Source organism: Rhineura floridana, chromosome 4 (genome assembly GCF_030035675.1).
Source record: "Rhineura floridana isolate rRhiFlo1 chromosome 4, rRhiFlo1.hap2, whole genome shotgun sequence".
In the NCBI taxonomy this organism is placed as follows: Eukaryota; Metazoa; Chordata; class Lepidosauria; order Squamata; family Rhineuridae; genus Rhineura; species Rhineura floridana.
This window is the reverse complement of record NC_084483.1, coordinates 64383147-64395513: the sequence shown is the minus strand read 5'-3', so window position 1 is coordinate 64395513 and position 12367 is coordinate 64383147. Positions and strand designations below refer to the sequence as shown.

General features: G+C 42.0%; 1 protein-coding gene and 1 non-coding gene across 4 annotated transcripts in view; one reads left to right on the top strand and one right to left on the bottom strand.

Annotated features, from left to right (window-relative positions):
- Nucleotides 1–12367, top strand: part of ELOVL4 (ELOVL fatty acid elongase 4) — a 79831-nt gene that overhangs the window by 45103 nt on the left and 22361 nt on the right. For all 3 annotated transcript variants that reach the window (XM_061623196.1, XM_061623197.1, XM_061623195.1), the window contains exon 2: nt 8434–8621. In XM_061623196.1, the coding sequence (XP_061479180.1) occupies nt 8434–8621 (188 nt within the window). The remainder of the gene's footprint in view (nt 1–8433; nt 8622–12367) is intronic.
- On the bottom strand, nt 9232–9303 carry TRNAA-UGC (transfer RNA alanine (anticodon UGC)). The gene has a single exon. It is a non-coding gene; the product is annotated as a tRNA-Ala (tRNA).

Below are 12367 nucleotides of genomic sequence, written 5' to 3'. Positions count from 1 at the left end.
TGAATAAATAAAATAAATAAATTCTATAGTGGACCAAAGGGGGGAAATGGGAGGAATTGTTTGGTCTATGATTTCCTAAAGTAGACACTATGAAGTGTCTTGGTACCAATCCTGTATTTTTAAGTCGTCTTGGGAAAAATGGGTATTCATCCACAAATGTATCTTCATTGTTTTGTTCCATTTTTGGAGGGCTTTGTATGAAGTGATCTAATCCATAGGTATAAGGATGGAATCCCAAATCTTCTGATTCTCTGTTTTAGTACATCAACTGTTTTTAGTCTTGAAGTGTTTCTGTACTAGGTATAATGATGCCCACGGGCCTGTGGAGTTGTTTACTTGAGTGGCCAGTCATTTTAATTGTTGTTCAGTACAGCTTTTAATTTTTTTATGTTTTTTTATTGCTGTTTACCTCCCTGATATTTTTGAGAGGAAGGGTGGGATTTAAATAAATAAATAAATACTTTTCTAAATAAAATAAATGAATTATTGTATTCATTTAAAAAAAATAGGAGTCACATATAGTCTGGGACAGAAACTTGAAATTAAGCAGTGCCATCATTTTTATGGTTGCTGTTCTGCCAGACCAGAATAATTTATGTTTCTTATTCTTCTTAAGTCATTTTGGCTCATTCAGATAAACAGATTGTCTGCAACAATAACTCAGTAGTTCCTTGTAATATGGATTTCTCTAGGCTGTTAATCCATTGAATATTCATTTATCTTTGTTGGATTTCTTGGTTTTTGCTGGTAGAGTATTATTTAAAATGTGACATTAACATGGAATCTGTACACCTTGCTGGATAATGGTGATTGGTTCTGTATTTTTACCAGAGCTTGGAAGATTACTTTTTAAAAGTAATAAATTACAGTTACAGTTACATGGCCCAAAAAGTAACAATTACCGTTACAATTGCAATTGCTGTGAAAGTAACTGATTACTTTACTTTTCCTCCTAAGTAATCACTACAATTACATTTCAGTTACTTAAAAAAAACGCCTACGCCTACAGAGGTAGGAGAATAATTATTTTTATTCATAAGATAGCAATGGTGGTCCTCTCTGCTGGTAAGGGTGGTGGGGACAGAGGTTGAGGCCACTACTCAGATCTTTGCACGTCAAACCAAGTGCACCGCCCAGAGAGCCTTCGGGCTTAGGGCGGTATATAAATAAAATAAAATAAAATAAATAAATAAATAAACCCCCGCCCCACTCAGCCAGCCAGAATAATCTCTCTCACTTAACCACTTCCTAGACCCTGTCCTGCCACCAATTCAGGGACACTCACTCCAGCAAACATTTTCCCCTGAGATGCAAAAAAAGTTAAAATACTGCAAAAGCCAGAGAGGGTGGTGGAGGCCACTTTGTGTGCCAAGTGCAAACTCTCTCTCTCTCTCTCTCTCTCTCTCTCTCTCTCTCTCTCTCTCTCTCTCTCTCTCTCTCTCTCTCTCTCTCTCTCTCTCTCTCTCTCTCTCTCTCTCTCTCTCTCTCACACACACACACACACACACACACACACACACACACACACACACACACACACACACACACACACACACACACACACACACACACACACACACACACACACACACACACTCTTTGTCATCTTTCACCTCCACAGTTCTTTATCTCCACTTTGCTGCTGCCTCCTTCTCCTCCTTTATCCATGTTCTCGACCTCCGGCTCCTTTCCCCCTCACCTCCATTCTTCACCACCACTATGTTTTTTTAAATAATTGTTTTCTCCACTCCACCCCATCTCACTCTCTGCCTCCTCCCTCGTCGCCTCCTACCCATCCACAGAGCATGAGGAAAGAGCGATGCTGCACAGAAGCCCCGTTTGAGGCACATGATTTTCATCCACAAATCAGAGGAGCAGAAGACTTCCCCTGCTCCCCCCCCCCCAAAGTAATGCCCAAAAGTAATGCTGGAAACGTTATAATTACTCCACAAAAGTAGTAAAATGACTCCTATTACAATCAAAATGTAAAGGAATTACCCACTCGTTAATCAAAAAAGTAATGAATTACAAGTAATGCTCTTCGCACTTCCCACCATGATTTTCTTGTGCAAAAAAATTCAATCTTGTCTAATGGGACAAGACAGGCAGGCACCAAAAAGGAGAAGACAGTACTTTGAATATTCCGAATGTATGTGTAGGTCAGTAGCATAGGTTTGAATCAAACACTGTTATTCTTCAGACACTGCCTGGCCACTTGGTCACTGCCACTTTGTCTTCCCTTTCCTCTCTTCCTCTGAGGAAGGAGTGGGTTGTCCTGCTCAGCTGTGGGAAGCAAGAGGAGGTAGCTGAGGCAGCATATGGAAAGCCTAACAAGTCACCTTCTCTCGCGGGGTCTGGGCAACTATTGTTGCATGTTCCCTAGTTTCCAGGCAGTGAGAGATTCATGGATGCCAGCACATAACTTGAGTTTAGTTTCCTTGGAATGAAGGTCACTGGAGACGGGGGTGTCTCTGTGCTAGATGATTTTATTTCTCTCTTAAGTATTTGTACCATGCTGTGATGATCTGAGCCACTAGGGGGCAAAACAAGCACATGGACTGAGCCAAGACTTAGAAGCAAACCCTTGCAGGAATCCATCTCAGAGCCTGAAGAGGTCACCTCAGGAGCAGAATAGGAGGGGGAGGTGCCACCATGACCCTGCTGAGGGGGGGGACTCTTCTCCCTCCCTCTCTGTCTCCCTGGCACCAGAGGAGGCTTTTTCTGGCAAGAGAGAGAGAGAGAAACTGGGGGAGGGTCGTTTTCCTTTTGATGGAAATCTGTGGGTGAGAGAAAGGGTGATCTTAGGGGTGGGGGAGATGTAATATTGTCCTTGTGGTGGAAAGCTGTGGATGGGCGAGAAAGTGCTTGGATGGGTGGGAGATATTGTGACCCTTTTGTAGGTTCAAAAGCTGAGGAAGAAAAAACACATTGTCATCTTGAAGAATGAAACTGAGGGGAGAGGAGATGTTATGGTCCTGAGAGGACACTGATGCAGGGGGGGACTATTGTAAGAAACTTTGGGGGAGGGAAACCGATGCAGGGAGAGGGGAGAAGTTATGGTCCTGAGGGAAAACAAGGTGTGTGGGGGAAGATATTGTGATCTTGGAGAAGGAAATTCTGGGGAAGGGGAACTGAAACAGGGAGAAGTGGTCCTGAGGGTAAAATGAGGTAGGGAGAGGGAGGATTGGCAAATGGAGCAATCAGGGAGCAATTCCTAGTACACATACATATAGGCTAAGCATCAGATGGAAGGGCTCACAACATCCCCACAGTTCTTGCTTCATTAGACTTGGGAGTGGGTGGGCTCCAATGCCATAGCTTTATATTCAGCCCAGAGAGCAAGTCCCTGTGTCTCTTCCCAACCTGTTTCGAGACAAGACTGCTCAATTATATTAACCACATCCAGGGGAGGGGGCAATGCCTGTACTCTTTAGCCCATCTTCTGGAAGCATCTCTAGCTAGTAGTTTCTCTGACAAACAATCAGCTGTGTTATCATGCAAAGAGATATTAAGAGGCTTGGCTAAAGCTATTAACTTAGCAAAGAGATTAGTTTGACCACTTTAGCAGGCTGTTTTATTACAGAATCCCATCTTACAGATATAAGATTGCAGGACACGGAATAATGGGCTCAAGTTGCAGGAAGCCAGATTTCAACTGGACATCAGGAAAAACTTCCTAACTGTTAGAGCCATACAACAATGGAACTGATTACCTAGAGAGGTAGTGGGCTCTCCAACACTGGAGGCGTTCAAGAGGCAGCTGGATAGCCATCTGTCAGGAATGCTTTGATTTGGATTCCTGCATTGAGCAGGGTGTTGGACTCGATGGCCTTATCGGCCCCTTCCAATTCTACTATTCTATGATTCTATGAAAATCATAGATTTAGAGGGGACCCCAAAGATAACATCCAGATTGACTCTCCAGGCCTTGTACGTTATTTACCTACCCTCCTCAAGAGAGGAGCAGATGGCACTGACCCTGATGTGTGTTCATTGCACATTCACAGTCCTCATTTTGATATGCATCTGTCTGGGACAAAAAAGCCAAGCTTTGGCAAGACAGACCAAACTGTTTCATTGTCCTGTTCCTGACTGTTTTGCCATTGTCACTCCCATTGTCACTATCACAGAGTGCTTTCCTTTTAAAAAGTTTTTCACTCTAAATTTGCACCATTGAACTTATGTACCCATCACCAAGAAATATTACAATGTGTTAATATTTTAAACTGTAAACTACCTTGAGTGCCTTGGCAGAAAGGAAGTCTATAAACACAATAAATAAATTGATGTTGCTATTTTAATTTGCTTATAGAAGCCAAAAATAATAAAATAAAATACAATTGTAGTTTCATGGCAAGGTATCCACCTGAGTGCCAACACCTTTTTTTGCATAGCGCATCAAATTTATTGTGGTGGATATAGGTGCAACTGCAGAAATGTAACTTTTTATTAAGAAAAAAACTCAAGTATGAACTTGAAAAGGAAGCAGATGCATATCAGAAATAGGTAAAGATTAATTAGTTCTAGGCCTCAAGGGTCAGCTGATGAAGGCTTACTCTTATTGCTTCCTTTTCATTTCTTTACCTTTTATGTCATTTTGTCAGAAGCAATATGCTTCCAAATACCAGTTGCTGGAAACTGCAGGAGAGGAGAGTGCTCTTGCACGCAGGTTCTGCTTGTGGGCTTCCCATGGTTATCTGGTTGGCCACTGTGAGAATAGGATACTGAACTAAATGGGCTACTGGCCTTATCCAGCAGGCTCTTCTTTTGTTCCTCCTAGAACAGATTCAGAGGAGAGCAAAAAGGATGATCAAGGGACTAAAAACAAAGCCCTATGAGGAGAGACTGGATGAACTGGGTATGTTTAACCTTGAAAAGGGAAGACTGAGGGGGAGATATGATGGCACTCTTCAAGTACTTGAAAGGTTGTCACACAGAGAAGGGTCAGGATTTCTTCTTGATCATCCCAGAGTGCAGGACATGGAATAACGGGCTCAATTTACAGGAAGCCAGATTTCGGTTGAACATCAGGAAAATCTTCCTAACTGTTAGAGTGGTACAACAATGGAACCAATGACCTAGGAAGGTGGTGCACTCTCCAACACTGGAGGCCTTCAAGAGGCAGCTGGCAGGCACCTGTTGGGTATGCTTTAATTTGGATTCCTGCATTGCGCAGGGGGTTGGACTCAATGGCCTTATAGGGCCCTTCCAACTCGATTGTATGATTCTGTGTTGTGCTCCCTCCATTTATTTATTTATGTTATTTATTTATTTAATTATACTTGTACCACACAAATCTTTATTTGCTTATGGCCATAGGCCGTTGCAACATAAAACAATAAAACGGTACAGTAAAACATTTGTTCTAAAAGTACATTTAAGATGGATAGATAATTCAACAATTTATTTACACTGCGAGGTAACATATCTTTCTCTAATCTTTCTGGCAGCAAGAGCAAAGTTTGCCACCGCAGTAGTGATTTGGTTATTACTATCCGACAAAAGAGCGATTATCAGTTCATTTGAGGAAAGACCACTGACATAACATGGGAGGGGAGACAAATTTTTTTCTCTAGGATGGGTATAAAGAGGGCACAGTAACATATAATGGACTAGGTCCTCGGGGACCTTACAGCCAAAAATACAAAAGCGATTTGCAAATGGGACTCCCTTGTATCGACCTTCCAGGACAGCAGTAGGCATGGCTTGGAACCTCAGCTCCGTAAAAGCTTTACGTAAAGGTGCACGGGTCAAGGTAGTAAAGTAATGTGGGGGAACATGATTGAGTTTTATTTGGGGGAACCACCAAGAATAAGTGGCTGACACAATTGAGGCTCTATCCTGATATGCATCTTGGTCAAAGATCCAGTTTTGAAGATCGGAGGATGTAAAGCTTAAAAATCTAGCTAAAGTGAGATCATAAAGTGCTAGTAACTCCATATTTTTTCTCTCCCAGTCATGCGTTCCCTGGGGATCGTTCCAGCAAAGTTTTATAAGGGAGGAGTCGTCCAAGGATCTGGATCTTTTCCAAAATCTTAGGAGAGCCAGATCAGTCCTGGCAGCCATGGACGGAAGGCCCAATTCTGCCCTTAAATGGGCTGAGGGGGTGTTCCTGGGAAGACCCAAAATTTGCTTCATGAGTTGATTTTGGAGGGCTTCAAGCCGGTTTTTCATCGACTGTCCCCAGTGCTCTATGCCATATAAGATTTTTGGGAGCAATTATACTTGTATACCGCCCCATAGCCGAAGCTCTCTGGGCTACCTCACTAAAGCACTGACCTTTCTTTTCCTGCTGGATGCAACCAGCATAGATGTTCTTTTCTTTACTGTTCGTTCTAGAATTATTAGCAAATGCTGTCTTTCTTCATAGTGACCTCAGTGCCAAGCAATGTCTCACAGCAGGTTTCTATCCATTGTAACTGATTTTTGTAGGCCCATCAATTGGTCTTTGCTGTGGGAAGCCTGTTGGTCTATAGTTCTGTGTGTGGAGGGGGGTAGTATTGCATTGTTTGTTCTTTGAATTAGCTTTAGTTCAATTATTTGTGCTGCACAAAATTACAATCTTTGGTATTTATGCTTTTCAGAAAAATAACAATGCAATTTTTTTTAAAAAGTATTTTGCAATCAGATAATGAGCTAGTAGTTCACAACAGAGATATCTCTAGTGTTAATACATACTCTAAAACAGTGTTCTTCAACCTAGGGTCCCCAGATGTTGATGGACTACAGCTACCATCATCCCTGACCATTGACCATGATGTCTAGGGATGATGGGAGTTGTAGTCCAAGAACATCTGGGACCCAAGGGTGAAGATCAGTGCTCTAAAAGTCAGCATCTCCCTTCAGTTATCTATGGCAGTTTTGGATGATACCTGTTCATTATCTGGCCTGTGGGCATGATGGGGAGTGAGAGTGAGTTCCCTCCCCACCCACAATTAGTGAGCCTGCCCCATTGCCCATGGGGGATAGCACTTAACAGGATCAACATGCATAAACTCTTAAGTGCACAGGCCTAAATCACATGGTTGATTCACAGCTTGGATTTGTACATACCTAGGCTCCATGTAAACAATACTGTATTTATTTATTTATTATGTGCATTTTATACAGCCCTTCAGTCAAATTCCCAGGGTGGGTTACGTTTAATAAAGAAAATATACAGCACAACAATTCAGTTGCAAATACCAATAAAACATTTTTTTAAAGGCAACTGACCTCAAAGCCACATAAAACTATCAACAGAATCAAAATTAAGGCTTAAACATGAATGTTAACTTCCCACCAAAATTCTGTTGACATCCAAGGATGTCAGAGGTGAGAAAGGTGGGTGAGGAGAGGTACACTTTTACTTCCCGTTAAATGTGTGGACTAGATAAAGGTTCTTATGCAAATATACTTAACACTCTTAATTCTAAATAGTGTACAAAAGATACATCACTCACCACAACTTTGTGTTGGATAAGTGTCCAACTATGGTGGTGGTAGCGAGAATCCAAATCGCTACCACCATAGCAGAGCATCCACCACTTCAGTGCCATGCCATGCCACTTGTTGTGGCCAGGGAGGTGATGAAGTGACTCCTCCACCCCTGCAACCATTATCCATTTTTTAAATTTTCCCTTCTCCTCACCCCTGAGGGGAAAGTCACTATACCAACTGCAGGGCTGGTGTGATTGTTTCCCTTTTAAAGGAGTCATGTCAAGGAACAAGGGATCCTGTAGATCCATGGCCACCCCCAACACATCCCTCCCCCCACCCCTTGCAGAACATTGTCAGTAGTTCATCTCCAGATGCAGAGCTTTCTGCCAGTGTACTAGAGGCTCCATAGTTGCCATCCAGGTGGAAAACTGAAGGTATAGCCTGAAACTGAATTTATTTTCCCCCTTTCTAATTTTTCCTCTTTAGTTCCCTTTTAATGTCACTCCCCTTGAATCATTAACTGTATTTTACGTATTTTTATCTATTTGTGTGTGTGTGTTTATTTACTGTGTTATGATGGCATTGGGAGCCACCCTGAGTGCCCCCTTGTAGGGTAGAAGAATGGAGTAGAAACATTAAAAATAAATAGATGTTCTTTAAGCCCCATAACCAACCTTTAGCCAGCTGTAGAAATGTAGATTATCTATTTTATTAAGTATGTCTATCAAGCTTTCTTACCATCATTTTGAATGCAGGACGCCCAGGGCTGATGTTAGCAAGTTGGAACTTTCAGAAATGCCATTTACCTTACAGCTGATAGAAAAGAATGGCTGCCAATAATAAATATTTAAGTCAATTTAATTACTTGTGTGGCTCAGTTGTTCTCATGAAATTATGCAAGGTATAAACACTTTGAACCTACAGTTATACCAGTGAATCTTCTTTAACCAAAATTGTTTTTAAGATGCAATGAGGAAACCTGTTTTCAGTCATTTCTTGTCTGTTTTTCTGTAGACAAACGTGTCGACAACTGGCCGTTGATGCAATCTCCGTTTCCCACATTGACTATTAGCACACTTTACCTCCTCACTGTTTGGCTTGGTCCCAAATGGATGAAGACAAGGGAGCCTTTCCAGTTCCGCTCATTGTTGATTTTTTACAACTTTGGAATGGTTCTACTTAACTTCTATATCTTCAAAGAGGTATCACTTTTTTTTACATACATGATTTGCTGTTTACAGTTCAGAATTGTGAACAATTTTGTATGAATTTTGAAAAGTGAATGCATCTTTCGGTATATTTGAATTAAACTGTTAGGGAACATGAGTGGAAGAATGCTGTTGCACTCATGTCCTGTTTGTGGACTTCCCCATAGCCTTCTGGTTGGCCACTGAGAGAACAGGATGCTGGACTAGGTGGGCCTTTGGTATGCTCCAGCACAGTTCTTCTTATGTTCTTATTAATTTTAACTAAAATTAGTATTTATTGCATTTATGCACTGATACATGCTCAACTTTTTAACTGATGTTAGATGCCCTTTTTGAGGAAAAGCAAAAAGTTATGTTTTTACTCTTGCTAGACTTTCCAACCTTTGGGATAATTAATTTTTTTTATGTGATTTAACACTGGAATAATTTTGAGTGGAATTGGGCTTCATATGCTTTAGTTCTGCTGAACGTTGCTCCCTTAACATAGGAACATAGGAAACTTCCTTATACTGAGTCAGACCATTGGCCCATCTCGCTCAGTACTGTCTACCCTGACTGGCAGTGGCTCTCCAGGATTTCAGACAGGGCCTCTCCCAATCCTACCTGGAGATGCCAGGGTTTGAACCTGGGACCTTCTGCATGCAAAGCAGATGCTCTACCACTGAGCCACATCCCTTCCCCAAGGAACTGAGTGGCAAGCTATTCCATTTGCATGGTTAATTCTACAAAAACCTATTTTGGGGTGGTAAAGACCAATATTGGTCTCCACATGTCTCAGAGGCCTATGTTTAATTTGTCTAGCACAATGGTTCCCAAACTTTATTTCTCACAGACCACAAATTGCTGAGGGTCTCAGTGGACGCCTTAATAATTTTTCTGCATATTGTAGCAATTGTAATATGCTGTGCTACATGCTGTATGTTTTTTAATTGCACTTTTACAGACACACTGCAGACCACCTGAATGAAGCTTGGAGACCACTGATGGTTTGTGGGCCACAATTTGGGAACCCCTGGTCTAGCATATAGTTTATAAGTTGTGGGCTGGAATCCTGGGCTTGGTCCCACTGGTGGCAGGTCCTCTGAGTTGAGTTCTGCTCATGTGATGCTCCTGCTAGCAGAAGTGGGGGGAGGCAGCTCATGGTGTCATGAGTTGGCAGTGAAAATAATGATAGTAAGCGAAAGGGGAATATTAAACTGTTAAGTTTTATACGGATTCCATATGCATAAGAGAAGTTGTAGATTAGTTTACTGATTGTCTAGATTAACTATTTCTCTCAGCTGGTATTCTTGTCTTTAAAGAGCAGGCAAAAGGATTTTTCCCCAGTCTCACTGCTAATTGTCACAGTGCTTAGATCAAGAGATAAAGGGCTCATCTACATGGTGGATTAGTGTGTGTTTGGTGCTACTCACATCCCCTTTTAATTCGCATAGTTCACATGATGTTACTGGCAAACAGAAGCTATCACACAGTTTCCCCCCTGTAAATCCATACTAACCCAATCTTTTGATAAAGGAAGGAAAAAATGTCTTCACTCCATATCTTTAGTGCTTGCAGACACTTTGCTCCAAAGCTTTTAGGTGGGTGTGTCAATTGCTCCCTTCTCCGCGCCCCCTTCCTCCTCCTCCCTTCATTCTTTTTGTTTCTTCAGGGCTTACAAATAACTTCCAGCCACTCTCCCCTGTTCTGCTAGCATTTTTATGTTGCTGCAAATGGTGCCTTATTTTTCTTTCCCCCCTAATTTGTGCACAAAAGCATAACACTGCTCAAACAAAGATTTGCATTTCAGCTGTAATGTATCAGTAATAATAGAACTTCTGGGTTGTTGTTGTTTTTAAATGAAACGTAACAAACAAAACAAAATGGAACAAACAGAGCATGTTCGGTTGCCAGATAACCAGAGGGAATGGAAATGTTAAATTAGAGGGTGTGGTCATTAGGAAACTGCATGATTGATCCTTGCCCTCAATGTGAATAGAAAACACTGCGTTTGCAGCTGGCATTGAGCCTTTACTCACTCTCTAAAGAGCAGGAAAGAGCACTTTATATCCTGATCTCAGCACTGAGCACTGCAGTGCTAGGATCAGAAAAAGTTACTTTTTTGAACTACAACTCCCATCAACCCAATCCAGTGGCCGGGCTGGCTGGGGCTGATGGGAGTTGTAGTTCAAAAAAGTAACTTTTCCAAGCTCTGCTTTCTGAACCCTGCTGGGCTGAATTCAGGCCATGGGTTAGCCACCCTTGTTTTAGGAATGTGTTAATCATGATCTAAGATGCACAGAGAGGGAGATTCACCTTGATCAGGAGAATCATGAGCATAAAGAAGATTTAATGTGTGCAGCAACAATTGCAGAACTTTGCTATGCTTTAAGGAAGGGTCTCTTAGATTCTCTAGCCAATAATGAAAGATAGAAATTCTGAAGGCATCTGTTGTAAAAACAAATATTTTATTTGCAGAATTGCAGTTGACTGTGGCTTGATGGTTGAATAAGGAATGTTATGAAACGATAAGCTCTATGAAACAATAAGCTCTATTGTTAAATGTGCCGATTTGATTTACACATAAAGGCCACAGGCCAGAAACCTGCCCTTGTGAAGAAGATGAAAAAAGGGGTGGAGTAGCTTTTTAAAAGACTCCAGTATGATCCCCACACTTGCACTTGTAATGACACCCCCATACTGTGTGTGTTGCTGCTGTGCTTGGCATGTTCCAACTTGACAAGCCATTCACTTCAAGGCAAGACTGCACCTCATCTTGTGACATTAACCATCCTACGCTTGCCTGGGCCCTATGTGCACTCTAGTCCTGTTCCTGCTGAGTAATATGGATGCTAGGGGCATGGAGAAGGAGCAGGTTGCTGGAGGCTGTAAGGTGAGATGTGTTGGGGTGTCAGTTTGAAGTAAATAGCAGAGCTTGGAAGATTACTTTTAAAAAGTAATAAATTACAGTTACAGTTACATGGCCCAAAAAAGTAGTAATTACCATTACAATTACAACTGATCTGAAAGTAACTGATTACTTTACTTTTCCTCCAAAGTAATCACTACAATTACATTTCCGTTACTTTGAAAAAAACTGCCTACAAGGTGCTGGCCTTGGCTGCTGCACCTCTAAGTAGCCTAAAACAACATTAAAAATAAACAAACACATACAGAGGTAGTAGAATAATTATTTTTATCCATAAGATAGCAGTGGTGGTCTCTCCGCTGGTAAGGGTGGTGGGAAGGGAGGCTGAGGCCACTACTCAGATCTTTGCACACCAAACCAAGTGCAACCCCCCCTCCACTCAGCCAGCAAGCATTATCTCTCTCACTTGGCCACCTCCCAGACCCTGCCCTGCCACCAACTAAGGGACACTCACTCAAGCAAACATTTTCCCCTGAGATGCAAAAAAGTTACAATACTGCAAATGCAGCACAGTAGCCAGAGAGGGTGGTGGAGGCCACTTTGTGTGCCAAGTGCAAACACAGTATTATTCACACACACACACTCTCTCTCACACACACGCACGTTGTCATCTTTCACCTCCACAGTTCTTTATCTCCATTCTGCTGCTGCCTCCTTCTCCTCCTTTATCCATGTTCTTGACCTCCGGATCCTTTCCCTCTCCACTCCATTCTTCACCACCACTATCTGTTTTTTTAAATAATTGTTTTCTTCACTCCACCCTATCTCGCTCTCCGCCTTCTCCCTCATCGCCTCCTGCCCATCCACAGAGCATGAGGAAAGAGCAACACTG